This window comes from Cyprinus carpio, chromosome B8, assembly GCF_018340385.1.
Source record: "Cyprinus carpio isolate SPL01 chromosome B8, ASM1834038v1, whole genome shotgun sequence".
Taxonomy (NCBI): domain Eukaryota; kingdom Metazoa; phylum Chordata; class Actinopteri; order Cypriniformes; family Cyprinidae; genus Cyprinus; species Cyprinus carpio.
In genome coordinates, this window is record NC_056604.1 from 688,237 (window position 1) to 713,236 (window position 25,000).

The 25,000-nt window shown below is 38.9% G+C and overlaps 1 protein-coding gene and 1 long non-coding RNA gene across 4 annotated transcripts in view; both read left to right on the forward strand.

Moving 5' to 3' along the window:
* The window catches only part of LOC109079102 (AP-3 complex subunit sigma-1), an 18,074-nt gene extending 7,311 nt beyond the window's left edge, over window positions 1–10,763 (forward strand). Inside the window, exons 4-7 of one of the 2 annotated variants that reach the window (XM_042729171.1) lie at window positions 191–262; window positions 348–455; window positions 2,980–3,021; window positions 10,401–10,536. In XM_042729171.1, coding sequence (XP_042585105.1) covers window positions 191–262; window positions 348–455; window positions 2,980–3,015 — 216 coding nt within the window. In that variant the 3' untranslated portion in view covers window positions 3,016–3,021; window positions 10,401–10,536. Of the gene's footprint in view, window positions 1–190; window positions 263–347; window positions 456–2,979; window positions 3,022–10,400 lie in introns of both variants that reach the window. The other variant, XM_042729170.1, reaches the window with a different exon arrangement.
* Window positions 10,764–12,025: 1,262 nt separating this feature from the next.
* The window catches only part of LOC109089375, a 20,041-nt gene continuing 7,066 nt past the window's right edge, over window positions 12,026–25,000 (forward strand). The window contains exons 1-3 of one of the 2 annotated variants that reach the window (XR_006155371.1): window positions 12,026–12,199; window positions 14,224–14,771; window positions 14,871–14,963. This is a non-coding gene — a long non-coding RNA (uncharacterized LOC109089375). Of the gene's footprint in view, window positions 12,200–14,223; window positions 14,799–14,870; window positions 14,964–25,000 lie in introns of both variants that reach the window. The other variant, XR_006155370.1, reaches the window with a different exon arrangement.

The window sequence follows — 25,000 nt, forward strand, 5'->3', positions numbered from 1 at the left end:
CCATTGTTCTTGTTTTAATCTTAAACTCACGTCAGTATCTCAGAAAACAAGACTTCATATCTTCTGTCATCTTGATTTAAGAATCTTCAGACATTTGCAAAGAAACAAGACAAAATACTGAGAAAGAGCGGTGTTTCTCTCTTTATCTTGCTGTTAAAGGATGTGTGTCTCTGCTCTCTGTGTGTCGCAGGTGTTCGTGGAGACGCTGGATAAATGCTTCGAGAACGTGTGTGAGCTGGACCTGATCTTCCACCTGGATAAGGTGAGGCACACGAGCGCTAGCGCTAGCACTAGCCGCGGGACGCTGACACGTCTGTCTGTGTGTGTGTGTGTGTGTGTGTGTGCAGGTGCACAACATCCTGGCGGAGATGGTGATGGGGGGCATGGTGCTGGAGACCAACATGAGCGAGATCATCACGCAGGTGGAGGCGCAGGGCAAGATGGAGAAGTCTGAGGTGAGAGCGGCTCCGTCTGCTGCATGCGCATGTCCCAGAATGCCCTTCTGTGACGCCCTGGTTCTGAACGTCTGCTGCTGCTGCTCTGAACATCAGATCGGTGTGGGATTCTGAAGCAACCTCCGTCCGCACACAGAGCACCATCAGATCTGTTCAGAGCAGCTTCACAGAGACAAACATGATGCAAACCAATTCAGCTGTAAAGCAGCTCTACAGAAGACAACAGTCATAATCAGATCAATAACAGAGCCAAGTATGAGCATATTCAACTCAGATATACAGCAGAACACATACACGGCAAGAATCACGCTCTTACTCAGTGTTTGTGTCTTGTGTTCTAGAATAAGTGTCTAAACATTCTTGAATCAAGATGCATTTACTGAACAAGTACAATGATTTAAGATATTAAAGCGTTACTCCATCCCAAAATGAAAATGTTGTCATTAATCATGTCGTTCCAAACCCGTAAAAGCTCCGTTCGTCTTCAGAACACAATTTAAGATATTTTGGATGAAAACCGGGAGGCTTGTGACTGTCTCATAGACTGCCAAATAAATAACAGTGTCAAGGTCCAGGAAAGTATGAAGAGCATCTTCAGAATACTCCATCTGCCATCAGTGATTCAACCGTAACGTTATGAAGCAGTGAGAATACTTTCTGTACACGAAGAGAACAAAAATAACTTTATTCAACAATTCCTCTCCTCTGTGTCTCTCCAAATCAGCGTAGCACCATTCTGACAAATCTGAGCTGGACGCAGGTGATGAACGCTCTTCTGTGTCGGCTGCACTGCGCCGATGCGCTGTTTGCTTTCAAACCAAAGTGTAATAAACGTAAAAAAACGAGTCCTTGTGGCGCGGCTGACACAGAAGAGTGTACTGCTCAGAATTGTCAAAATGGCACTACGCTGATTTGGAGACCTTGACACTGTTATTTATTTGTCAGTCTATGAGACAGTCACAAGCCTCCCGGTTTTCATCCAAAATATCTTAAATTGTGTTCTGAAGATGAACAGAGCTTTTACGGGTTTGGAACGACATTCGGGTAAGTGATTAATGACAACATTTTCATTTTGGGGTGGAGTATCCCTTTAATATCTTAAATCATTGTACTTGTACAGTAAATGCATCTTGATTCAAGAATGTTTAGATATTTATACTAGAACACAAGACACAAACACTGAGTAAGAGAATCATTTTTGCAGTGATATTCAGCTCAATTCAGTTTTGTTCTCATCTGATAGTGTCAGTGCTGTTAAATCAGTAATATTTAACATGAATATTAAGTGTCTTTTAAACCCAAACTAGTCAAGCCAAAGGCGACGTGTTATTTTCTGTCAGTAATGATTCTAAATCTGTGTTTATTCTGATGTTGAATTGCATTAGAGTGAACCCTAAGAGAAACACGTCATGTTTCGACTCCGAGATAATGTGTGTGTATATATATAAATCACACACATACTGGACATAATTTTAATTTTTCTGTACTCGTCTCAAAAAAAAAAGCCAAAAATAAATAATAAAATAAAAAGTTTTTGCAGTGTGACATGCATTGACTTTAAATTCTCATAATCAAAATAATATTTTTAATTTGCTTTTTATTTAAATCTGCATCAAAAATCTGTGCAATTTTAAAATAAAACTATTATTTAAATGAATAAAAATGATAATTTCAGACGTTGTTTCAGATAATTTCTCACAGACCCCCCGCCGAGAGCAGAGTCCTGCCGCAGAGTCCTTGTACACACATTTAACTTGCACAGAAGGCAGTTTTATGTCAACAAAATAGTGTTAATTCTCTAATTTGTTGTTGAATAACAGTTGGCTTTAATAAAAACTTGCCTTCATGGCAGATTTATTCAAACATACATTAAATAATGAAAATTAGCTTGAGTAAAAATATAATGAATATGTTATATGTGACCCTGGAGCACAAAACCAGTCATAAGGATTCTTTTTGTGAAACTGAGATGTATACATCATCTGAAGCTGAATAAATCATCTCTCCATTGATGTATGGTTTGTTAGGAGGACAATATTTGTCTGAGATACAACTATTTGAAAATCTGGAATCTGAGGGAGCAAAAAAATCTAAATATTGAGAAAATCATCTTTAAAGTTGTTCAAATGAAGTTCTTAGCAATGCATATTACTAATCAAAAATTAAGTTTTGATATATTTACTGTAGGAAATTTACTAAATATCTTCATGGAACATGATCTTTACTTAATATCCTAATGATTTTTGTCATAAAAGAGAAATGTATAATTGTGACTCATACAATGTATTGTTGTCTATTGCTACAAATATATCTGTGCTACTGATGACTGCTTCTGTGCTGCAGGGTCACAGATAGTGCATATATTTATCAAAAGGCTCCTCTCTAGAGTTATTGTTTCTGGCTGACTGTGTTTGGGTCGTGGCGGTCGTTCTGGATGAAGTGTGTTGATCTTGAGCTGCTGTAACTGTCTCTCTTCACTCTCTCCTGACTGTCTCCAGCTCTGTGCGTTTCTCTCTTTCTGCAGACCTTTGTCTTTCAGTGTCCCAGACAGGACAGGTAGACACAGGTACTGCTGAGCTCCACACACACCTCCTGAGGACCGACAGACGCTCACACGGAGCACATCAGATCCAGCAGACACAACACAGCAGCACAATCATAAAGACATCAGATGATTCATACACGACCAGTCAAAGGTTTTTGAACAGTAAGATTTTAATGTTTTTTGAAGAAGTCTCTTCTGCTCACCAAGCCTGCATTTATTTGATCTAAAGTACAGCAAAAACAGTAATATTGTGAAATATTTTTACTATTTAAAAAGCTGTTTTCTATGTGAATATCTGTTAAACAGTGTGCGAGGTAACTAGAGCATGTACAAGAATAGCTGTGGAATTTGGTGTGAGAAATGGACAAAGGCGGCTGATACGCAGACCGAGTAATATTATTCACATGCTTTTCAAAAGATAAAGTACTATCGAGGAACACTCCCAGACTTTTAACCTGAGTAGATGGGGAGATCACAGAGTTATCAACAGAAAGTGAGAAACTGTTGGATTTTGACTAATTAGATTTGGTACCAACAAGGAGAACTTCTGTTTTGTCAATATTCAGCTTGAGAAAGTTACGCAAAAACCAGGATTTAATCTCTTCTAAGCAGCCCAAAAGAGAGGAGGAAAGAAGGGTAGAATTTGGCTTAGAGGACAAATAAAGCTGGGTGTCGTCAGCACAGCAATGAAGACTGATGCCATACTGCCTAAAAATGTTACCAAGGGGTGGTAAATAAATAATAAATAAAACAGGGCCCAAAACAGAGCCTTGAGGAACACCAGCTGTAACAGGTGAAACATATGAGATAATACATTTTTAAGTCGAACAAATTGAGTGCGCCCAGAGAGATAAGATCTCAACCAACTGAGAGGGACACCAGTAATTCCTACAGAGAGTAATCTATCCAAGAGAACTTGATGAGAAATTGTATCAAAGGCCGCAGTTAAATCAAGTAGAATAAGTATAGTTAAAAGTCCAGAATCGGCTGAGATCAGCAGATCATTAACAACTTTTACCACAGCAGTCTCTGTACTATGCAAAGGGCGAAAACCAGATTGGAATTTTTTAAACAGGCTATTTTTTAAGAGATGTGAATGAACCTGAGATGCAACAACTCTTTCCAAAATGTTTGAGAGAAAGGGCAAATTGGAAATTGGGCGAAAATTAGCTAAATTATTAGTGTCAGCTCCTGGTTTCTTAAGTCTTGGAGTGATTACAGTAACCTTAAAAGATGAAGGAACCACACCAGAGGTGAGAGACGAGTGTGTAATATCAGTTACTATACCAGATAGAGAAGAAAAACAAGCTTTGACCAGGTGAGTGGATCTAACTGACAAGTGCAAGACTTAGATTGTTTGTTAAAACCTGATATTTCATCAATAGCTAGAAGTTCAAAACTGTAAAATAGAGACAAATGAGAATCACTGGAACGTAAATATGACAGATCAGATGCCACATTATTTTGAGAAGTTAATTGTTGATGAATATTTACAATTTTAGTATTAAAAAGGTCATTAAATTGTGTGTGATAATAATTGATAATAATCAGAAATGTTTCTTGAGCAGCAAATCATCATATTAGAATGATTTCTGAAGATCATGTGTCATTGAAGATTGGATTAATGATTTTGAAAATAAATATTAGTGTTTTAGAAATTGATAATAATTTGAAAGAGATTCACATAGAAAACAGATGTTTTAAATAGTAAATATATATTTTAAACTTGTGCTGTTTTTGCTGTACTTGGGATCAAATAAATGCAGGCTTGATGAGCAGAAGAGACTTGCTTTCAAAGAAAAATCTTTTGACTGGTAGTGTTTATAAAGCATGTTAAACCCATGTGTGAAGTGTTCCTGCGATGTTTGGCAGAGCGTGAGTCCGGTGTGAGACTGTCTGTCCTCAGGATCACAGCTTAGATTAGAGCAGATCTGTGTGAACATCATGATCCTCTAGAGATGAGAGTAGATCCATAGCTCACACACACTGACACTGACACTCACACACACACACACACACACACACACACACACACACACACACTCACACACACACACACACACACACACACACGCGGAGGGTAAGTACAGTATTCTCATCTGTCCTGTTGTTCAGTGTCTGTCTGAGCGCTGTCCCATGATGCACTGCTCCAGCTGAACAGATGGCGGGTAAAGACTGACTGTTTGATGAAGACTCTTCAGGCCTCACGACTGTCTGGATGCTTTAAGAGCATTTGTCCGCATGCAGGTGGTCAGTCTTTACTCGGCTGTGTACTTGTTCTGATTAGTTAGTTTCAGTTTTAACTAGTCTTACTTTGTGTCTTCATTTAATGTGATTAAAGCAAACCCTGCCGTATGAGGAAGCAGATGTAAGCGAATGTTGATTACACGTTTGTCAAAGTGCTGCAGAACAGACTCGAGAGTGTTATTCTCTCTGACGAAACACTAGCAGCTGCTGTTCTGCTGAAAACGGCTGAATCATCATTAATCGCAGTTTAATTGGATTCTGATCAGTGGAGCTGACCCAGATTAACCATGTAATCCTGCCATTCAGTGACGTCAACACACTTACTTTATTACCATTCATATACTATTACAGGCTGTGTTATCAATAGGCTTTTATTTATTTTTTAGGTATTTTTTAAATTAAACACTATATATATATATATATATATATATATATATATATATATATATATACACACACACACACACACATGAAGAGTTTATTTGCAAAAACAGATAACTCCGTTTTTATTAATTTTCTTAAATCATGTTTTTTTTATTGTTTTATTGTGTTAGTTAGCTCTATTTTTTTTGTTATTATTTAATCATAACAACCCAACTGCAGTTTGATTGATATTGATTGGAAAGCAGCACAAAAAAACATGATTTTTAAAACATTTTTTAAAAACAGATGTGAAGAGGCAGGTTTGTCCACAGTACCAAAATACACTAAAATTTTAACCAAGACCAAGAAAAAAAAAATACAAATCTTTACAAGCTTTACCGAGCTACCTTCTACAAAAAAGGTTTTCCACTGGCATGGCTTGCACTACCAACTGTCCTCCTCAACTTCCCTCCTAAATGAGAAATAAATCAACCCTTTTATAGTGTAGAGAGAAAAGAGAGAAACCATTTGAAGGTAAGTACAAGGTAAGGAATAATTTTTCAACCATCTACAAAAAGGTAAGTTAATTATACACACATTTCTCATGGGTATACAAGTCTTGATTCAAACTATGCATGTATTATCCTCGATGGTAAACAGTTAAGACATAAATCAAGAACATTTTTCCCCGTTTCCCCTCCCCAAACATAATCACATGGAACAGTCCAGCCGGCGGAAGGTTTGTGCATGCGCTGCCTGCAAAAGTTCCTGTATTAAGCATTTACGAACCGCTGCCGGCGTTTTGACCCTTCTCATCTGCTGTACTCACAACAGATCCAACACGGAAGACGCCACAAGCAAGAAACCTCACAGCACAAACAGAGACACAAAAAAGTCAGGGGTCTTAAGGACTGGAGAGGCACACATGTGATGTTTAAACTGTGTGAAAACTTGCCCACAGTCTTCAGTCCAAGGCACTGGGTTTTTAGCAGCTTTGGTGGTTAGGTTAGTCAAGGGCACAGCTATGCTAGAGTACAGTGGTATGAAATGCCAGGACCATCCATCTAGTCCAAGGAAAGAACGTACCTCCTTCTTTGTACGAGGTCTGGGACATTTGCATGTGGCTTCAACCTTGTCGACCTGGGGTTTCACTTCCACTCACACTTAGAGACGTTCAGTGTCAAGCCTGCTTTACTGATCTTGCTGAGGACTCAATGCAGATGCTGTAGGTGATCGTCTCAGGTGTTACTGTATATAAAAACATCATCCAAATAAGCGGCACTGCAGTCCTCACAATCCTGGAGAACATGGTCCATAAACGGAACGATTGGACTACTCCATGCACAGGTTGATGGTTCTATGACCCCCCATGTCTCTCATCACTTGGATCTCCTTTTTCAGTGGGGCTATGAGGCTTTCAGGTACACGATAAGGCCTCTGCCAAATAGGGTTATGGTCAGTCAGACTAACAATATGCTCCAACAAACTGGTTCTCACTGCGGGTGGCAGATCCTTTTCCTATTTAGCGCCTAAACTCTAACTCTAGCTCCTAACATTGTTCGGGAGGCAGACTCACTTTTGCAGTTTAAATCTAGATTAAAGACCCATCTCTTTAACCTGGCTTACACGTAACACACTAATACGCTTCTAATATCCAAATCCGTTATAGGATTTTAAGGCTGCATTAATTAGGTAAACCGGAACCGGAGACCCTTCCCATAACACCCGATGTACTTGCTACATCGTTAGAAGAATGGCATCTATGCTAATATTAGTCTGTTTTCTCTCTTATTCCGAGGTCACTGTAGCCACCAGATCCAGTCTGTATCCAGATCAGAGGGTCACTGCAGTCACCCGGATCGAGTACGTATTCAGATCAGATGGTGGATCAGCACCTAGAAAGGACCTCTACAGCCCTGAAAGACAGAGGAGACCAGGACTAGAGCCCCAGAGACAGATCCCCTGTAAAGACCTTGTCTCAGACGACCACCGGGACAAGACCACAGGAAACAGATGATTCTTCTGCACAATCTGACTTTGCTGCAGCCTGGAGTTAAACTGCTGGTTTCTTCTGTTCAGAGGAGAACTGGCTCCCCAACTGAGCCTGGTTTCTCCCAAGGTTTTTTCTCCATTCTGTCACCGATGGAGATTTGGTTCCTTGCCGCTGTCGCCTCTGGCTTGCTTAGTGGGGGACACTTCATTTACAGCGATATCGTTGACTTGATTGCAAATTATTGCACAGATACCATTTAAACTGAACTGAGCTGCATGATGACATCACTGAATTCAATGATGAACTGCCTTTAACTGTCATTTTGGATTATTGACGCACTGTTGTCCTAATTAATGTTGTTCAGTTGCTTTGACACAATTTGTTTTGTTTAAAGCACTATATAAATAAAGATGACTTGATTTGACTTGACTCTCCAGATGGTCCAGGCCCACCACAGATTGGGGAGTTTTCAAAGCCTCATCATCCACTTTTTCATCATCTTCCTCATCTTCTGGGACCACCTTGCATGCCATCATGGCCTTTTCCCTTCAGGCATTCTTTCTAACCATTCTTTGATGAGGCTGACCTGGTAGACTTGGCTTTTCTTCCCTTTGTCCAGGTGGTCAATTTGGTACGTGACTGGTCCCATTTTCCTGAGGATGCTGTAGGGTCCCTGCCACTTTGCTAATAATTTGCTTGCAGATAATGGTAACAACAGTAGCACTTTCTGCCCTGGTTGGAATTCTCTGTGCCTAGCACACCAATCATACCACAATTTCTGGGCTTTCTGAGCTTTCTTAAGATTCTCCCAGCCCTGTTCTCGGTATGCCTCCAGACGGTCTCTCATCTATTGTATGTATTGGACAATGCCGCTTTCTTCCTCTGCTGATGCTGTCGGTGCCTCCCAGCTTCTCCTTAACAGATCCAGAGGACCTTGAACCAACCACCCACACGCCAGTTCAAAGGATGAAAACCCTGTTAACCCTTGAGGCACTCCCAGGTTCAAACCTCATAGGACAGAACTCAAAGGATTTGCTCTAGGATGGTGATCTCCTCTTTAGTGCGTTGCTCCGGTCTGTTCCAGCGATGATAGAGCCCCTTTAGACAGTTTTAGGTCTCGGTAGGTGTCTCTCCTGAGGGTGTTGATGTCTGCCTAAATCGTTGACGGTAGGTCTCTGCTGAAATATTAAATTTCTCCAGCAGTGACTCTCTGAGGTTCTCATAGACATCGGCCCTGTCTTCGTCCATAGCAATGTACGCCTTAAGCGCCTTTCTGGTCAGGAAGGGCACCAGCCGACACGCCCATTCCTCCTCAGGCCAACCCCAAGTCTTTGCCAAACGTTCAAACCACCAGAGGTAGTTTTCTATATCCTCTTCTTCTTGGTATACTGGCACCCTTGGTTCTTGGCGTAGCAGAGGGTGGAGATCTGTTGTTCCCTGTGAGTCTACAGGTGGCGAGGAACTGCTCTGATGTTGTTTTACTGATGACTGGCCATCCCACTTCTGACACCACTTGTGAAGAGGGAGGTTTGAAAAACACAGGAATGATGGCACAACCATTTCCAATGTCCACAGTCCCAAAATACCAAAATTTTAACCAACACCAAAAAAAAAAAATCTTTACAAAATATGTACAACCAGTGCTTGGCTGAGCTTACTTCTACAAAAAAGTTTTTTCCACTGGCATGGCTTGCACTACCAACTGTCCTCCTCAGCTTCCCTCCTAAATGAGAAATAAATCAACCCTTTTATAGTGTAGAGAGAAAAGAGAGTAACCAATTGAAGGTAAGTACAAGGTAAGGAATACTTTTTCAATCTTCTACAAAAAGCTAAGTTAATTATACACACATTTCTCATGGGTATACAAGTCTTGATTCAAACTATGCATGCATTATCCTCAATGGTAAACAGTTAAGACATAAATCAAGAACTATTTTCCCCGTTTCCCCTCCCCAAACATAACATAGAACAGTCCAGCCGGCGGAAGGTTTGTGCATGCGCAGCCTGCGAAAGTTCCTGTATTAAGCATTTACGAACCGCTGCCGGCGTTTTGACCCTTCTCATCTGCCATACTCACAGCAGATCCAACACGGAAGACGCCACAAGCAAGAAACCTCACAGCACGAACAGAGACACAAACTGACAAATATACAGATAAGTAAATAAAAGATGTAATAATTAAACCTATCTGGAGTGTGCGTGATTATTGAAATGGTTATAGCAGGGATATGTGAAGATTAAAGTGAGTGTATGCGAACATAACAGTAGCACAAAGAGTCCTCTGTCACAATGGAGATATCTGATTTTGCAAAATATATATATATATATATATATATATATATATATATACATATATGTATGTGTATATATATATGTATGTATGTGTATATATATATGTATGTATGTGTATATGTTCAGCAAATTAAACTACATTAAAAATTATTTTGTACAGTTAACGTTTAATTTATTTCAAGTAGTGAAAATACTTGAATTAAATTATTAGTGAATATCCCTTAGTGGGCATTATATTCTGAAACACGGCCTGTAGATCCCAGGAGCTCAGTCTGAGATTGTGAGGGTTTGTGCGTCTCATTTCATCTGGATCAGTTTCTGCTCTCTGTCCTCAGCTTCTGTAGTGTTCCTCACTCTGTTTCCATCCCGTCTGGTTATGCATGAGCAGAGCTTTGAGATCAGAGCATTTGTTTGCATCCTGTGATCTATGGTGTGCCTGCTGGTCTGTGCTGGTCTGTGCTGGTCTGTGCTGGTTCTCTGTGTAACTGTGTGTTTGTGTGTTCAGGCTGGGATCGCTGGTGCTCCGGCGCGTGCCGTGTCGGCCGTCAAGAACATGAACCTGCCAGAGATGCCCAAGAACATCAACATCGGGGACATCAGCATCAAAGTGCCAAACCTGCCGTCTTTCAAATAGTGAACACTGCACACAAGTGTGAAACTGTTCACTAGAGTCCAGCAGATCTTGAGTTGCATCACAGATGATGAAGGCACTGTGTGATGCTGTCAATGAAGTATTTATTTGATTCTTCTGTCCCCGGTGTGTGTGTGTGTGTTTGAGTGTGTGTCTGTGATTGCATGTGTGTGTGTGTGTCTGTGAGTGTGTGTCTGTGAGTGGGTGAGTGTGTGTGTCTGTGTGTGAGTGTCTGTGTCTGTGTTTGTGTTTGAGTGTGTATGTGTGTGTGTCTGTGTTTGAGTGTGTGTGTGTGTGTGTGTGTGTGTGTGTGTGTGTGTGAGTGTGTGTCTGTGAGTGGGTGAGTGTGTGTGTGTGTGAGAGTGTCTGTGTTTGTGTGTGTGTGAGTGAGTGTGTGTGAGTGAGTGTGTGTGAGTGTGTGTCTGTGAGTGGGTCTCTGAGTGTGTGTGTGTGTCTGTGTGTGAGTGTATGTGTGTGTGTCTGTGTTTGAGTGTGTATGTGTGTGTGTCTTTGTTTGAGTGTGTGTGTGTGTGTGTGTGTGTGTGTTTGTGTGTGTGTGAGTGAGTGTGTGTTTGTGTGAGTGTGTGTGTGTCTGTGTGTCTGTGTGTGTGTGTGTGTGTGTGTGTGTGTGTGTGTGTGTGTGTGTGTGTGTGTGTGTGTGTGTGTGTGTGTGTGTGTGTGTGTGTGTGTGTGTGTGTGTGTGTGTGTGTGTGTGTGTGTGTGTGTGTGTGTGTGTAGCGCTCTCAACATTACGCCTGACAAACATTCCAGTATGGAAATATCTCAATAAATGATGCTGTATATGCCTAAATGATATGAGTGTATTCAGAGTATATTTATATATGATTTCTCTTCTCTTTTCTTATGCTGGTAGTTTTGGTTTTTAAGTGCTGCTTCTATTTCCTTTCGCAACAAAATAAAGGATCAAATTATTTTCTTCTCTAACTCATGTTTTCTGGGCTCTTGTGTTTGTGAACAAGTTTACTCAGATTTCTATAAATATCAAACAGTATTCTGTATTGTGGATGGTTATTAATACATGTATACACAAAGAAATACACTAATTATGACTCATAAACACATAATTTGTGAAATTATGAAAGAATAGGGCTAACAGGGTTTCTGCGGGTCTTAAAAAGTCGTAATTCACATTTTCTCAAATGAAGTACTTAAAAGCTCAGAGCAGAAAGTCTTGAATTCATAAAGCTGTGGCATTAAATGTGGCAGCACTGCAAAACATGATTCTCTTCCTCAGTATTTCTGTCGTGTTTTCCAGTACATCCTTAAATCACGATATATTTACTGGAGATGCACAATGAAGATATGAAATGAGTTCATGATTAAAACACGAACAAATGTCAATGCAAACGTGTTTCCCTCTGAATTAAGTTGATTTTTCTGAAACATTGCCTGCTCATTTTTGTCCATTACAGTATACTACAGTAATTATGGTATGTGGGCGGGAACTATGGTTGCCATGGCGACAGTTGCGCATCAATTTCTTTTTTTTTTGGCAGTATTTAGCTACACGCATTTCATCACACATTTTCTGAGCGCGGTGGGCGTGTCGACGAGCTGACGTCACGCGTCACGTGCTCTTGCGGCAGCAAGGGACTGTATCTGGACGCGAACACAAACCGAGCGATGAGTTCAGTAATCCCAGAGACACAGAGGTAAAACACGATCTCGCTGTATTTCTGCGGAATTAATACTCGATACAGATCACCAGTCTGACCGAGAGATGCTCGTTTAACACGTTATGACAGCCACTGATCAATAACTGTAACTAATAATTCATATATGATAGTCAGAGCTGGGAAGATTACTTACACATTGTAATCCGTTTCTGAGTCCAAATTACATGACAGTAACATTTTACTGAAAAAATGATATATTGTATTTGTTTATCTGAGTGTCATGTGACCATAACCAACACCAGAGAACCAATAAACATGCAGGTGTGTTGATTAATTATATAATATCTCAGGGGTACTACAAATAAAAATATATTAGCTGAAAGAGGATCAGATGACAAACAAGTTGGTGAATTTGTGCATTTTAATGTGTTTGAAAGACATACGCCCTCCAAAGTAATAGCCTTGATGGTAAAATATCAAATAAAAATTAATATATATATCAGTAGTTGATATAACACTTCTTAAACCTGAAGTGATTTTTGTAAATCCATTCATCAAATGCAGTGTAGCACATAATGACTGTCTGAATCTCCACGAGGAACATTTAAAAGAGGAATTAGGAAGAATCAGTAAATTAATTTTATAAATCATAGATTATTGCTATTGTGTGTGTGATATGTAATCATGTAATCCATAAGTAACTGTAATCTGATTACTACGGTGGCTCAGAGAGCTCAAGCACTGCAAGGTCAGAAAACACATGCACAAGAAGAAAATTAAGAAAACATCTTCAGTTTGACGGCACATGCTGCAAATACTCACAACACAAACTAACACAGAAACACACAAGCAGCACAAAGAAACAAAGACTATCTTGGAATATTGATCAGCATTTGTATAACCACAGCTGTATTTAAACTATGGTTAGTGTAGTTAATCCACGGTTTAACTATAGTAACCATTTTTGGTTTTATTTTTATTTTTTGTAATAAATGTATTTATTAATTAAACAATTTTAATACCATAAGCTATGGTTGATTTTAGTAGAGGAAGTTGTAAAATTTTGTTAGTTTACATAACCTTTCACACTTACAGTAACTGTTTATTTCATCACCTTATTTACACTAATATCAAAAAATATTAAAATAAACAAGAATCTATTTTTGGAATCCGATTGTGTAATCCAGATCACTCTGCTGAGGATATTCTGTGTCTGTTCTTCTGCAGAGGCTAAACAAGATTATTTTTCTTGCTCCATTGGCAGATATTTCTGCTTGTTTTAAGCAAAAATTAACCAGATTTATATATTTTTTTTTAGAAAACAAGACTCAATATCTTAAATCATTTAATTGTACAGTAAATTCTGATTCAAGAATGTTTAGATATTTATACTAGAAAACAAGACACAAACACTGAGTAAGAGAATCATTTTTGCAGTGTTTTAATAAAGATGTGTATATAAGTAAAATATATATTGATCACATATATGGTTGCTACATATAATAGCACAAAATACATCAAAATATATTAACACATACAGAATGCACATGTAAAGACATACTATGTCAATTTTCTATATGTTATACACTTATCTATTCATCTACCCAAAGAATATATGTGTGTAAAATTATACATACGGCCTTATAAGTAACTTACATGGCAATAATACATGTCATATATTACATTTCTGATTGGGTGTTTATGAAGAGACGCTTGAAAACTGCTTAAATTATGTGAAATTGCTAAATTATTTTAAAGTTTTACAAGATCTCCTCCTAACCAACAGAATGCATAATATTACATATTTTAAGAAAGTTTCTAAAAGAGAATCGAGATGGAATTGTTAAATCTGTCACAGAAAGAGAGATACGAGCACAAACTAAATCAGATGAATAAAGACAAGTCTGTACTGTTCAGTCTGGAGAAAATAAAATGTGTTTTCCTCTTCTGTTCTAGCATCTGTGAATAAGAGTTATGCAGGAAGTTTGTTTGTATTTCTGTTCGTATTGCAGGAATGAGCCGGTTTTATGAATGCATGATCAGAGGGTTTCTCTCTGCAGGCCGTGTATCACAACCTCAAACCCGCGCTCTCAGACAGCAGCTGGAGAACCTCAGCGTCCGGTCGGAGAGAGTCGAGGTCTGGGCTTCAGCTGCTCCAGAGGTCCTGGAGAAGAGCCGACTCGGGATATTTGCCCCAAACAAGGAGAGTTCATGCTCAGTTCTACATGTTCACATGAATCTGAGCCCTATCTCTGCCCAGTCTGACCCTGGGAAAACCTTCAGAAGAGTTCTTATAAACATTTGATATTCGAGAAGATGAGAGCCTTCATTCATGTCAGATCAGTGAACAGATTCTTAAAACAAAGGTTTTTCATGAAAGCATCAATGCCAATGGAGAAGAGTGTAGAGTCTGACAATTCCTCGTAATGAATCAATCAAAAAGACTCAAACAGTCCCGAACTCACATTTTGAATTGGTCTAATCAATCACTACAGTGTGAACTGACGGATAAATGACTCTCTGAATGATTCCTTGAACTGAATCGGTCAAAAGACTCACAAACAACACAGACTCACGGACTAATGACTCTACACTCCTAAAAATACAGGTTCCTAAAGGGAGTTTTCACAGTGATGTAAGTATCAAAAGAGATCATTAGATTTCCAAGTAAAGGTAAGCTGAGTGTGTTTCTGGTGTGTGTTGGCAGCTCAATCTGCAGATGGCTTCATCGGCTCGGAGCGGACTGTAGGCGCCGCATGCTGTCCTCAGTCTGGGGCTCGGGACGGAGGACGACACCGAGGTAAACACACACGCTTCTCAGCTTTCAGATCAACCCACGATCAGGACAGACACGGAGGAGAAGCTCCTGCGTTCCAGTGTTTTCTGTGTGAACGGAGAGATGGAGCTGCAGTTCCTCCGGCGCTCAGATGGTGGCGCTGTGGCTGCATGTGTGTGTGTGTTCTTCATACGATCAGAGGTCTAAAGCCCTGCGAGCGAGTTCAAGGCTTCTGTGGCGTTTGAGCTCATGCTGAGTGAACGTTTCAGAAGCTAAAGACTCAATGTGAAGAACAGAAACCATGTGTTATCAGTCCTGAACTACAGCTGAGCTCATTTACTAGTCATAATAATATCAAAGCAAATTTGAATTAAAATGCACAATAAAAAACAGTAGTTGCTGCTAACAGACACCAAAAGCATGTGAACACTATATAGACAACAATGCAATGAAAGGAGGTATATTTGTAGCAATAGACAACAATACATTGTATGGGTCACAATTATACATTTCTCTTTTATACCAAAAATCATTAGGATATTAAGTAAAGACCATGTTCCATGAAGATATTTAGTAAATTTCCTACCGTAAATATATCAAAACTTAATTTTTGATTAGTTATATGCATTGCTAAGAACTTCATTTGAACAACTTTAAAGATGATTTTCTCAATATTTAGATTTTTTTTGCTCCCTCAGATTCCAGATTTTCAAAGATTATTTATTCAGCTTTTCAAAAAATTGACCGGTTCTGTGGTCCAGGGTCACAAATGATTCAACCTTTGACTCTAGAAAATAATTATGCAAAATTATGTTAATAGATTATTTTCCGTTTTGCACTAAAGATATGTCTCTGGTAAAATACTATGATGCATTATAAATGTCCTCATAACTGTATAAGCTGCATTATACTTCATAACCTGAATAAAAGATGCACATGATGCATTAAAACTCTTTTGCAAGTCGCTTTGGATAAAAGCATCTGCTAAATGCATGCTCGTAACAGATGAGATAAGAACAGACACATTACAGTGACATTGAAAGCATTGCATCATATGAAGGCTGATTTAAATCAATGCAGGCTGAAGAACGTGTTTCTCAGTGTAGCACTGAGCTGAGACAATCATGTGCTTCTGCTGTGAACTCTTGACGTTTGTCTCTGTCTGGGTTTGTTTGTCGTGATGAAGGCTTGTATTAATGCAGTGCAGTGAAATGTGTTAAGAGGCGCCGTGTTTCCCGTCTGTCCCTCATCACGACACAGTGCTCCTCTGAAGAGACGCAGGTTCACTCCTGTGGATCTGTGCTTTATTCTGCGTTCTCAAAGCTTTATCGAAGCAGCAGGCGTTTCTTCTTTGTTTTTCTGGGTTGGGTCACGGAGGAGCGGAAACTCTTTGTTGAATCCTCGCTCGTTCTGCAGCGACCTCGTTCTCCGTCAGCGGCAGATAAAGACAGTAATTAAACATCTCGTTTGACTGCTGGGCTCCTTTCTTGTCAGAACGCTCGCATTCGCACAGAAACTCACGAGTTCTTCACGATCCCGTCTAACACTGTGTGTATTTTCTGGGATGTTATCGTTAATGTAATTAGACAGTATCTTGCTGAGTGTGTTTTTGTGCTGGTGTCTTGGCCCGTTCTGGACTGATGACTCAAAGCTTTTCATATTCTGTGCCAGAAATCAACTTTTCCATTAAGGGCTGACATTTGCCCTCTTAAACTGATCTCCAGGGCATTTTACCTTTATAAGGCCAACCCTGTTAGATATATGCATCATCTTTTATCTCAAATACTTACATTTAATCAATACATTCAATTAGAATAAGAAGATACTGTAGGCTGTTACCAATCAAAAGAAACCAGTGTGAGTAAAATCCAGTTTTGCACTGCAGAAGAAGTTACACTGTAATTACAGTTGCATAAGTAGTGCAAAATGAGATTAATGCTCCTAAAATAATATTTTGAATATTGAAATATGAAATTAGATTTTTTTTTTTTAAATGAAAAGATACTTTATGAAAAAGACTAAATGTGACCCTGGAGCACAAAACGTCATAAGGATCAGTTTTTTTTTTTTTTAAATTAAGCTTTATACATCATCTGAAGCTGAATAAATAATCTCTCCATTGATGTATGGTTTTTTTTGGGGGGAATATTTTTCTGAGATACAACTATTTGAAAATCTGGAATCTGAGGGAGCAAAAAAATCTAAATATTGAGGAAATCATCTTTAAAGTTGTTCAAATGAAGTTCTTAGCAATGCATATTACTAATCAAAAATTAAGTTTTGATATATTTACGGTAGGAAATTTACTAAATATCTTCATGGAACATGATCTTTACTTAATATCCTAATGATTTTTGTCATAAAAGAGAAATGTATAATTGTGACTCATACAATGTATTGTTGTCTATTACTACTCTTAATTAACGAGTGAGTCATTTACGCAAATGATTCATTAAAACAGTTGATTCATTCAGCAACAAGGCAGCTGACTCTCTTCAGTGAATCATTGATTTGTTCAAAAAAGTGGATTCACTTACTATGTAATGTTTTGTTTGGAACTATTTTTGTTTGGCTAAATAGAGCAAAACTGACAATACTGACAGCATCACATCTGTGATTTGCGCTGATATTCGAAACTGCATGTGATATTGATTATATCATGTAGAAATGTAAGACAAATACTGGGGCATTTTCAGGCCATTCTAACTGCATTCTACTAGGACAGTGTGAACGATCAAAATGTGTTCTGGTTTTGATTTTTGTAAAGTGAGTGACAGTGTCGGTTTCTGCATCGTTAAAACAACAATTACGTCATTATTACAGGCGATGCTCCTGCTCACAGAGGATCGGCGGGGCCCCTGGGGGCCCATGGCATTGTGTGCTGCTTTATCCCTCTGTTTACCGCGGTAGAGAGCAGCAGAGCGTGATGTCACATCTTTGTCTGTCTTTTGAGGGGTCTGGCCGGAGTTCAGCACGGGGCCACATTCTTGGACAAATCAGACCTCTGTGTGTGTGTGTTTGTGAGAGAGAGATTTTAACAATACAGATTGTGTCAAAGCACTTTACAGTATTAAATAGGAAAATATGACAATAGTAAATCTAAAATTTTTAGTTAAAGGCAGTTCATCATTGAATTCAGTGATGTCATCATGCAGCTCAGTTCAGTTTAAATAGTATCTGTGCAATCAAGTCGACGATATCACTGGAAATGAAGAAAGCCAGAGGCGACAGCGGAAGGGAACCCGTATACCCGTTTTATATACCCATTTATATACCATCTTATATACCCGTATGTACGGGGGAGTGGCTTGGCATGCAAATTCCACTCGTCAGTTCTCATTGGCCTTTTCTTCTAAAGCTCAGAGGTGATTGGGGCTCGTAATGTCGAACATGACTGACTAAAAGGGAACTCAATATATGTAAATTCATATATTAATACTAGACACCTTAAAGATAGCGTGTACCAGAAAGCTTCGTCATATCTTTATGTTAACATACTTTACAAGACTTTTGTTTTGGAGCTTTGATGCAGCAGCATCTTCTCAAGGTGCAAACAGGAAGTAAACTGCTCTGGTCATGTGACAATCTGCATTAATCATGTGACACTGCACATATGTAATTGAGACCCCTTATTTTTTCCATATTTGCAGGAAATGCACTAAAACGTCAGTCAGTATGGTTTTTGGAGCTTTATCAAAGAAAACCTTTTTTACGGTCACTATTGTGACTGGTGGGATTAAATGTGTTAATGTTGGTTGTATTGCAGTTTGATTTGTGTAAGCGTGTGAATGTGTTAAACAGCAGTGAACACTCTTCTGAAAGATGGGAACACACACACACACACACACACACACACACACACACACACACACACACACATGATGCAGGCGGTGGTTCAGTGTGTTTGAGCTTGTGTCTGTTAATCCACTGAGCGCTGTGTGTGTGTGTGTGTGTGAGTGTGTGTGTGTTTGTGTGTGTGTGTGTGTGTGTGTGTGTGTGTGTGTGTGAGTATCAGTTTGGTTTGTGTGTGTGTTTTTGTATTGGCGGAGGCGTCTTGAGGAGCGTCTAGGTGACCGTCTGGAGGAGACTGTGAGACTCTCTGTGTCTCTCTCGTTTTGTTACAGTAATTCTAGTGTTGCTCTTTAATTACAACACCGTCTTGTTTGTAGTCAAGTCAAGTCACCTTTATTTATATAGCGCTTTAAACAAAACAGATTGTGGCAAAGCAACTGAACAACATTAATTAGGAGAACAGTGTCAATAATGCGAAGTTACAGCTAAAGGCAGTTCATCACTGAAATCAGCTTTTAGTCAGCTTTTATAAAGAGCCGTTCACACAGAACACATTTTTGCATTCCATTGTGCTACTTTTCCAGTGTTTTTGTTTGTAAATGTGCCTGAAGGATGTGTTTGATGCTCGCATCTTCTGCAGAATCTTGCACAAGAAACACTGTTCTAGAAATGCTTCGGTCAAGTTAAAAGAAGCTCTTGACCTTGTGTTTTTTCGGGAGAGAGCTGAACTGGATGATGACATCATCAGTGAATTGACTTTAGCTGGAAAAATGACTCTTTGTCATTGTCCTCTTGCATTCTTGACCAACTGTTTTTCTGTTGACAAAGCTGCTTTGACACGATCAGTATTGTATAAAGCACTGTATAAATAAAGGTGGCTTGAATTTCTCCATTACACTGGCCACAAAACCAGTTCTGTGTGAGCTGGGCTTAAGTCGCTTGTATTTTATATCATCCGACATTTTGTCCCTGAAATCCAGTTATAATGCTACTGTAGTTTTTTGTCATGTTTTAAGGTGTTTTCAGAGCTGGAACCTGCTGTTCGATCCCTTAGTTCAGTTCATTCAGATATATATGAATCGCATCAAAACTATCAGTCCCAGATGGGCTAAAGTGAACTCAGGAGTGGTTTGGTTGTGGTCAGAAAGCAATCCGACCCAACGGATCGATGAACCAAACTCTATCATAATTCATAATGGGAAATGCGGTATTTAAAGAGATAGTTCATCCATTTACTCTCCCTCAAGTCATTCCAAACCTGTAGGACTTTCTTTCTTCTGCTGAACACACAAAAAGATATTTTGAAGAATGTGGATAACCAAACAATTTCTGATGTCCATTGATGTAAATAGTGTTTTTCTATACTATGGAAGTCAATGGGGCCAAATAACTTTTTTGGGTGAACTATAACTTTAATAAACTTCAGTGTCTGTCAGTTAACACAGTTAACTCTTGCTCTTTTTCAGAGCAGGTTCATTATGAGAATGCTGTCGTGATGAAACACTGTAACGATTTAAGTTCCTGTTGGAGGAAGCAGCATTCATGTGTCACTCTTCAGCATTGCATCCTGGGAAAAGGATCTTCTCAGTTGAGCTGCTTTGCCTGCGGTGATGCTCTGAGCGGGAGATCCTTCCCAAAATCACATCAGAAATGGAGGCTTTGCAGTTCTCGTCTCTGGCCCGGAACAGAGTTTTGATGAAGAGGGTTTTGTTGTTGTTGCTCTGTTCTAAGCATCAGTCATTATAATCCAGATCACAGTCTGTAACCACAACAAAACCGTTCCTCTGAAGAATTGCTTGCGTGAGGTTGACTTTGAATCGCTGCCGTGTGAATGTGGGATAAACTGAGTTTAACTCGTCCCGATTGCCTCAAATTCTTTAACCCAGATGAAGATTCCTGCTGTTTATTCCTTTCTGTGTTGCTTTTCATCATCAGCTCTCAGGCAAATGTGCTTCTCTCATCAGCGGCGCCCGCTGAGCTCCATCAATTATTAAAGCGCATCTGAATCTTTCTGGAGCTGTTTACCTGTTTATGCAGCCAGAAACGTGCGTCTTATATAATTCAACCCATCAGGGACGTTCGGCAGTCTGTGGATCTATTCTTAGCTCTGTGAGGTCCATAAATTAATCTTCAATGTGATGTTCAGTGCTGATATCAGTCCTGTACTTCATCTGGAGGATGGAGAATATCTGCTCATGATCACACATTAACCCTGGAAAGGTCCTGACATACGGAACAGTTCAGACAAAACACAGAACAAAACTTTGCATATGTGTCAATGTATTTGATCCATCAGGCTTTTATGATTCTGATACAGTGAGAGCATGGAGGAAAAAGCAGCTCAGTTTTATCAGAGACTCAAACTGAGCAACAATAAAAGTTTGCTGCATATGCTGATATTTCTATGATGAAATTCTGATGCTTGTGATGTATCTAACAGTACACCGCAAAAAATAATTCTCTTAGTGTTTGTGTCTGGTTTTCTAGTATAAATATCTAGAAATTATTCTTGAATCAAGATTAATTTACTTTACAAGTAAAATAACTTAAGATATTATGTCTTGTTTTCTGTTAAAAATATTAAAATGTTATTAGTTTTTCCTTAATGGGGTCATATGATGCAATTAAAGTTTTTCTTTCTCTTTGGAGTGTTACAAGCTCTTGGTGAATAAAGAAGATCTGTGAAGTTGCAAAGACTATAAAGTCTTAAAACCAAAGAGATATTCTTTATAAAAGTTAACACTCGTCCACACCCCCTGAAACGGCTCGTTCTAACACGCCCCACATCTCACGTCACGATGTGGGAAGATTTGCATAATCCCGCCCAGATGTTCACACAAAGAAAGAAGGAAGGCTTTTATTCTCGTTGTAGTATTGTTGTTGCCGCCGCATGTCGTATAGACGCTGTGTGTTTCACTGTGAAAGAGAAACTACTTTGTTTGTCCTTCCAGAAGAGGATGATATCCGCTTCGTCATGCAGGAGCTGATCCGTGCTGGTCGCTGAGGAAACACATCAACTTTTGGTTTTCTAGCAGACTGAAATGAACTGGTGTCATGAGCGAGTCGTGTGTTTAGACGAAGCGTGTCAGGTGACGTTCTTTCTGGATGATTCACGCTCACCTCCGGCCCGGGTTCATCTGAACATCAGTAAACAGCATCGTGTGTGTTTCCTCCTGAGGACGCGCTCATTACAGTCTCACTCACGTTAGATGTAGGCCAGAGGAGAAACAGACCAGCTTTATTAGAGCCAGAGCTTCGTCAGCCGCTCGTATGCTAATGACAGACGCGTGTTTTAATGAGGCCACGGCACTGCATTATGGGATCATCTGAAGTTTGGCTAACGAGTCCTGTTCTCCTGTGAGGCAGTAAACTGTTCTAACCCTCTGCTGCTGCTCACTTGGATGTTTTTTTTTTTCAATGAAATTAATGCACTATATTTTAGTTCAGTAGTGGTTTTTATTTAATATTTTGTATTTTAGGGGATTTTATGGTACTAAAATATATTCATTGCCCTGAAAATGAAATATTCACCTTATACTGTCGTGAATCTTATGTTTGGTCTCTTTTTAAAGAAGACATTTGGCAGATTATTGCTGAAGTGAAAAAAGTTAAAAAGTAAAATAAATAAAAGTCGTAGAAGTTTTTGCATATTCTTATGGAATATATGCATTTTACAAAACATGTTTTATACTCTAAAACTGCATGAATATCGAAACAAATTGTGTTCCAAATTTGAGGTTGATATCACAAAAAATGAGCTTTCAGTCAGATTTCGTTTGGCCGCAGTACTGTTTCCACTAAATGGAATTTGCTTCGTAATTGTTTCCAGTGCGTTATTTTTGACAATTGTGACAAAAAACACTCAACCTTTTCGAATCATGTCCATTATTTTTGTGTGTGCGTGTGTTCACACAGCAAGTGCCAAAACTTTTGCAAGGTTTTGTACAATTCCGATGATTAAAACATCTAAAACCATAAAATTTTTCATTTAAAAATGACCACCGAGCACCAGAGGGTTAATTTAGGTGAAACACTGCTGTTAGATACTCAATATGTGAAGAGCATTGAATGACAATTCAGTTTGTGAATTATAGAAATACCACATTTGGCAAACATGCTTAGATACAAAATCGAGTAGTTTGTGCAGTTCTTCTGTAAGTCACATAAATATGAACCCATGTCAGTTTTCTCCAGATGTTTGAGGTGAACATGATGAAACTGAGCATGTGCGGCCGGATCGTTTCCCATTAAATGAGAAGCAGACGGTGGCGGGTCGAGCTGTGATGTGGCCAGACTCGAGTCATGAACGAGTCACTCTATAAAGAGTCATATGAAGATCTGTGTGTTTTTTAATGAGACGACCACAATGCATCTGTGCTTCGACTGAACTTTGATGGGAGCGCTGCTGTTTGAGCCTTAATTTCTCTGAGGAACACACAAAAGATTTGTGTCTCGGCCTCATGGTCTTCAGAAGGAGATTTGAGTCTGAAAATGAAGCTGATTTCAAGGATTTTGTTTCATCATTGTGGTTTTTCACCATTTTAATCACCATTTTCATTGCCTTTTTCAGATCAGGGATATCATAGTTAACTAAACCATAAAAAAATGTGTTTCTTGAAATAAAGCTTAAGTGAAATACAATAAAATATATATATTTTCTCAGCTAGTTGCCAAAGCAACATTTGTCATTTTCATTTAGTTTTATTATTTTATATACATTTTTTTTTCAAGTCAAGTCAAGTCACCATTATTTATATACTGTAGGCCTAGCGCTTTTTACAATGCAGATAGTGTCAAAGCAGCTTTACTGTATTAAACAGAGAAATAGTGTGTTGTTCTCCTCTGGCCAGACGAAACCAGCAGTTCTCAGTTGGAATTAGGATAATTTTTCAATATTATATGTTTGTTGACTTAAAATTATAAAAAAAATCTGAAATACTGAAATAACTAAATCTGAAATAAAAATAAAAAACTACAGACATAAAGAAAAAAAATGACTAAACTTTTAATGTTATTTAACATGAAAACTGAAATTATAAAAAATAAAATCTAATTCAAAATATTAACTATAATGAATGGTTCACTAGTAGGGTTGCAAAGGGGTGGAACATTTCCAGAAGTCTTTCCAGAATTTTTGGAAACTTTCTGATAATTTGGGAAATTTTTGTAAAGTTGTCCTGCACTGCAAAATAATCTCTTACTCAGTGTGTGTGTCTGGTTTTCTAGTATAAATATCTAAACATTCTTGAATCAAGATGCATTTACTGTACAAGTAAAATGATTTAAGATTTTTAGTCTTGTTTTCTGTAAAAAAAAAAATATAAAAATTGTGTTCGTTTTTCCTTAAAACAAGCAAAAATATCTTCCAATGGAGAAAGAAAAATAATCTTAATTCAAAGGCTAAACAAGATTGTGTTTCTTGCCCCATTAGCAGATATTTTTACTTGTTTTAAGGAAAAACACACATAATTTATTTATATATATATATATATATATATATATGTATATGCATCTTGATTCAAGGATGTTTAGATATTTATACCAGAAAACAAGACACAAACACTGAGTAAGAGAATAATTTTTTTCAGTGTGAAGTGTCTCGCTCCTTCCTCAATCCTATTCACTAGGAAGATGAATGAAGACAGTAAACACAGCTGGTTTTGATTACTTGTTTTCTGCACTGTGACACAATAAATAAGCATTTTTAAAAGCAGTTATTTATCGAATCATCAGAACTAGACTCGTATGAATGAATGGGGAACTGGTTTCGGACGTCTGGTCATATTTCGGCAGTTTTCCCAGCAGTGTCTGGAGGAGGAGAGGCCTCCCGTCCGTCTGTCAAGGTGAAGCCTCAGAGCGAGCGCGGGACAATCGCGGCGTTCTCTACTGTACAGCGGCGCAGTGGGACGAGCGTGTGAAAATCCGCTTTGGCCCCGCTCCATTCATCCCGCTTTAGGGACACAAGAACCTCAATAGAACAATGAGGCTTTTTCCCCTCAACGGCTCGCAAACAAAACAGCCGCGTGAATCCAGGGCGCTCTGACAGTCACGTCAACCTGACGCTCTGTGCTCTTATTGAACCAAAACAGAGGATGTGGCTTATTCTAATACAGGAAGCCTGGTCTGTCCGGCTCGCCGCATCTTTACTAAACAAATGAGAGCGAGACGAGAGCCTTTCCCTCAACAACTCATGCAGAAAACATCAGACTCCAGAACACATTCAGTGCTTTCACGGCAAATAATCATTCTCTTAATTAGTGTTCTTGTCT